At 46.6% G+C, this 5,038-nt stretch overlaps 1 protein-coding gene across 1 annotated transcript; it reads left to right on the top strand.

The window, feature by feature from the left end:
• Window positions 1–944: 944 nt before the first annotated feature.
• On the top strand, window positions 945–3,266 carry MPEG1 (macrophage expressed 1). Its single transcript, XM_051967199.1, has one exon. It carries the CDS (start codon window positions 1,031–1,033, stop codon window positions 3,206–3,208), a length of 2,178 nt encoding a protein of 725 aa, XP_051823159.1. The 5' UTR covers window positions 945–1,030; the 3' UTR covers window positions 3,209–3,266.
• The last annotated feature ends 1,772 nt before the right edge of the window (window positions 3,267–5,038 follow it).

Genomic DNA, 5,038 nt, shown 5'->3' with positions numbered 1-5,038 from the left:
CAACTATGAGTTTAAGCCTAATTTAACATGATGACAGAAGAATTAGAATGTCAGAGGTTATAGATCAGCTTCTTCCAATTCTTTTTTATTGCAGATGGAGAAACTGAGGCTCCAAGAGATAGACTGACTTGTCCTAAGGGACACAATATTAGGAGTCCCTGGTTCTAGTTCCAGTTTTGCCACTAAGACCTGACTCAGTCATCTCCACAGCACCGAGTTGGGGATGTTCTGAGATTCTGGGGTTCCGACATTCTTGATGCTCTGGTCTAAGAACCTTCCCAGCTCAGATGTTCCATGTTCCAAAATTCCTCCCAGCTCTGTCACTCCATGTTCTAAACCCCTCTCAGATTGGACAATCTCTTTTCTCTGACCTAAAGTTGCGAACACCTTTGCCACATTATGTGCTCTCTGTCCTAAGATTCTTTCTAGCTCTGATAATCTGGGTTCTCTGTCCTAATGTCCCTCCCAACCCCGACATGCTATGGTTCTATGCATCTAACAGCCAGCAGAATGTCTAGCTAACCATGTATATGTCTTCTAGAATCTTCAGTTACCAGAACACATTCATCTTGGAATGAAGAAATAGGGATCTCAAAGAAATAGACGTCCTTAGACCATCCAAGCAAGAGCAGTGTCAGCTTAGAACACAAGACCTCAGCAGGGCCAGATCAATTCACTTCTTTATGAGAAAACTCAGGTCCAAAAAGCTAAAGTGATATATTCAAGGTCATTTGGTTTCTATTCTTTTTATTCTGCTCCCCAGAAATGCTCCCCCAATGGGATTATGATCTTGTCGGATTTGGAAGGAGGGGAGGAGAGATATTTTTATCCCGAGCACAAGTTTTTCTTCCACGCCCATTGCCAAACTTCATTTTCTCATCGTCTCTCATTTCTCTATTTTGCAGCAATATCAGCATGGAAAGAGGAACTGCTCTCTTTGCTGTCTCAGGAAGGGCTGCTCTGCTGGTTCATTTCTCAAGCTCTCTTGCCAGTGACCACGGCAAGGTGTGTGAGTTGGATTGCTGGAATCATGAACTGTTTGAAGGGAGTCCTTCTCTTCTGGACTGCTCTTGTGTGTGGGAAAGGAAAAGACATCCCTGAGGAGAACCCCATCATTGGATTTCAAGAATGCAGGAGAGCCTTGAATCTCTCTGTTCTGGAGGTATTACCCGGTGGGGGCTGGGATAATCTGAGGAACGTGGACATGGGAAGGGTGCTGAACTTGCAATACAGAAATTGTCGGACCACGGAAGATGGAGAATACATCATCCCGGATGAAATCCTGACAATTCCCCGGAAGCAGAGCAACTTGGAGATGAATTCTGAAATCATCGAGTCTTGGAAGAATTACCAAAGTACCACCTCCTCTTCCATCAACGCAGAGCTCTCCCTCTTCTCCATGGCCAACGGCAAGTTCTCCAGTGAGTTCCAGAGGATGAAAACTCATCAGGTGAAGGAACAAGCTGTAACTACCAGGGTCCAGGTGAGAAACCTGGTCTACACGGCCAAAGTTAATCCCATTTCCTCATTAAGCAGGGGATTCAAGAAAGAGCTGTTGGATATCTCTGATCGATTGGAAAATAACCAGACTCGAATGGCCAATTTCATGGCAGACCTCCTGGTCCTCAGCTACGGAACTCATGTCATCACCAGCGTGGATGCCGGAGCTATCTTAGTACAGGAGGACCAGATCAGGGCTTCCTTCTTGGATGACAGCCAGAGTACCCGTAGTAGCATTACTGCGTCTGCTGGGGTCGCCTTCCACAATATCATTAATTTCAAACTAGAAGATGCTCATATTTCCCAGGAGGTTTTCCACAGGAACTACATTTCCAACCGAACCAATTCGAGGGTCGCAAGCCTCGGCGGGGTCTCTTTTTACCCAGGTATCACCCTGGAGGGCTGGCAGAAGGGCATCGCCAACCACTTGGTGGCAATAGACCGCTCGGGTTTGCCCCTGTATTTCTTCATCAATGCCGACACTTTGCCCGATTTGCCAGCCCCCTTGGTGAAGAAGCTATCCAAAACCGTGGAAGCTGCGGTGAGGCGGTACTACACCTTCAACACCTATCCCGGCTGCACCGACAGAGATTCCCCCAACTTTAATTTCCAAGCCAATACGGACGATGGGTCGTGTGAAGGGAAAATGACCAACTTCACCTTTGGGGGAGTTTACCAGGAGTGTACCCAGACCTCGGGGACGGAGGCCATGCTTCTGTGCCCTGAACTCGAGCAGAAGAATCCACTCACCGGCGGATTCTCCTGCCCAGAAAATTACTCGCCGGTCCTGTTACATTCCCATTTTAGAGAGGAAGGCTACAACTTCCTGGAATGCCACCGAAAATGCAGCCTGTGGGTTTTCTGTAGGAAAGAATGTGAAGATGTCTTTCGAGTGGCAAGGGCTGAATTCAAAGGTTTCTGGTGTGTGGCAAAGGGCCAGGTCCCCGAGAATTCAGGCTTCCTTTTCGGGGGTCTCTTTAGTAGCAAGACCATCAATCCTGTGACCAATGCCCAGTCATGTCCAGCTGGCTATTTGCCACTGAGGCTCTTGAACGGCCTCCATGTTTGCAGCAGCCAAGACTACGAGCTGGGCTACCGGTTCTCTGTGCCTTTTGGTGGTTTCTTCAGCTGTGACATGGGGAATCCTTTGGTGAACTCATCCCAGCTCAGGAATCAAGGTGGCCCTTACCTGAAAAAATGCCCAGCGGGTTTCAGCCAACACCTGGCTCTGATCAGCGATGGCTGCCAAGTATCGTACTGTGTCCAGGCGGGGCTCTTTACCGGGGGCTCTCTGCCACCTGCAAGGCTCCCTCCCTTCTCCAGACCACCTCTCATGAGTCAGGCTGCCACGAACACTGTGATGGTTATCAGCGGCGAGAGCGAGAAGTCCTGGATCAAGGACTCCAGCACCCATCTGTGGAAGCTGGCAGATCCTTCTGAGATCCGTAGGATCAGAGATGTCATCCACGAATCCAACAGTGGTTTATCCGGTGGGGCAACGGCTGGCATCACAGCTGGTGTGACTGTTGTTCTGGCAGCCCTGATCACCCTGGCCATTTATGGCACTCGTAGGTATAAGAAACGGGAGTATGAAGAAGTAGGAGAAGAGAATAAGAATTTGATAGGAGCCACTGCTGAATATAGGGTATCAAGGGAAGGGGAGGACACAAGTGAGCTAACACAGGATCAGTGTCCTTCGCTGGTTTAAATTTCTGCCTGGGAATCCTTTGACTTAATCCCTGTATAAAGTTCTGAGCTTCTTCTCACCCTGTCTAGTTTATTTGCTTCTCTTGCTTTCTCAGGAATTAAGAACACAAATAGTAAATATGCCTTGGGATCTTCTCTTCTCTACTTGGGGGTAGGGAAAAGGGTGGGATTCCTTGGTTCCATTTAATCTCTCTTGATGAGAGAGAGAGAGCGAGAAAGAGAGAGAGACAGACAGACAGAGAGAAAGAAAGAGAGAGATAGACAGACAGAGAGAGAGACAGAGAGGAAGGAGAGGAGGAGAGAGGAGAGGAGAGGAGAAGAGAGGAGAGGAGAGGAGAGGAGAGGAGGAGAGGAGAGAGAGAGAGGAGAAGAGAGGAGAGGAGAGGAGAGGAGAGGAGAGGAGAGGAGAGGAGAGGAGAGGAGAGGAGAGGGAGAATATCAATCATATGGCATCTAATTTTCTAAAGTCACTTCAAGTGTGACAAGTAAGATTTCATGTTTAAGTTTTCTTTTAGCTCAAATAAAGAACAAAGATGGGAAAAGGATGTAAGAATGGCAAGATATCTTCTAGTTCTATGTTCTGACAGTCTGTACTCTTTGTTTCCAGTCTTAATGATCTCATTAACATTCCACATCCCGTCAGGCTCAGAACACAGAACACAGAAGAGAGTTTTGAATATAGAATATTAGGATAAGGAATGTCAGAGCAGAAGATTGAAGGGGGCCATTGGCATTTTGGGGCTCTTCTCAGCATTGACATTCTATGACAAATTCTCTTAAATGTATGCAAGGGAGGAAGGAGGGAGGGAGAGAAAATAATTGCTTATTAATTGAAAAACAAAATTAAAGAGTGTAATTTAACAAACATGAATTCTAAGCAAGTCAGGGTTGGGGAGGAGGAAGGAAGGGGGATCGTGTTGAAAATTAGAGATTGACAGTCGCCACTGGCGGATACCAAAGCAAACGGGGGAATGGGGAGTTGGGAAGGTTTGGGACATTTTGTTGGATAGCCTGAGAGACTGATGAGAAGGAATGGTTGGGGTTACTTATTACTGTCTCCAGTGATTTCCAATATGATCATGACTCACATGAAACACCATCCTCTCACATTTGTTTGTTTTTAAATTCAAAAACAAGCCACATTTCAGGCTTATGGAGACTAATTTCATATGGTGTGAGGGGAGGAGAAGATGAGGAGTCTGTAGGAAGGGGGCAGCTGGGGAGAAGCATGGTGTAACAGTGCTTGGAGGTGGGTAGGCAGGATTCTGTGTAAGGAAATAATAGTGAACAAGAAATGGAATATCTTGATCTCTAGCTTTGGGGACTGATTTCACTGTGACAGCACAAGTCCCACTGCCAAAGTTATCATGGAGTAACTTTTCTTCCTTCCCCAGCCCACTTGCAACTTAAAAAACACCTCCTTCAGCATTATCTGGTTCAGACCAAGGGTGATCCTTCTAAGGGGGCCATAAAACTCCCAGAGCTATCTGAGAACAGTGGGGGAGATGAGAAGATGGAGTGATTGGAAAGCTGTGCTGCCATAGGGGAAATAGAAATTGTGATCTACTCAGGAGAACCATTCACTTTCTATCTATATTCCTTCTAAACTGGACTTTCAATAAGATATTTAGCTCTCAGGGCTCTCCCCCCTACTGCTCCCAGATTTATTTTGCCTCGAATAGGAAATCTGCCTTTCTTTAAACACAACTGGACTGGGAGAGGAAATACCCAAGGTGGTAGGGATGGGATGGATGGAAGTATAAGTTCCATACTCTCTAGCCAAAAAAGAACATGCAAAGAATATCCCTTTCTCTTGATTGTCTCTTCTGCC

This window comes from Antechinus flavipes, chromosome 6, assembly GCF_016432865.1.
Source record: "Antechinus flavipes isolate AdamAnt ecotype Samford, QLD, Australia chromosome 6, AdamAnt_v2, whole genome shotgun sequence".
Taxonomy (NCBI): Eukaryota; Metazoa; Chordata; class Mammalia; order Dasyuromorphia; family Dasyuridae; genus Antechinus; species Antechinus flavipes.
Note: the sequence above shows the minus strand (reverse complement) of the source record. Positions and strands in the feature narration are given on the sequence as shown.

What these genes read in the sequence shown, in the direction of transcription:
- MPEG1 (XM_051967199.1), top strand. Translation starts at nt 1,031, where the DNA reads ATGAACTGTTTGAAGGGAGTCCTTCTCTTCTGGACTGCTCTTGTGTGT.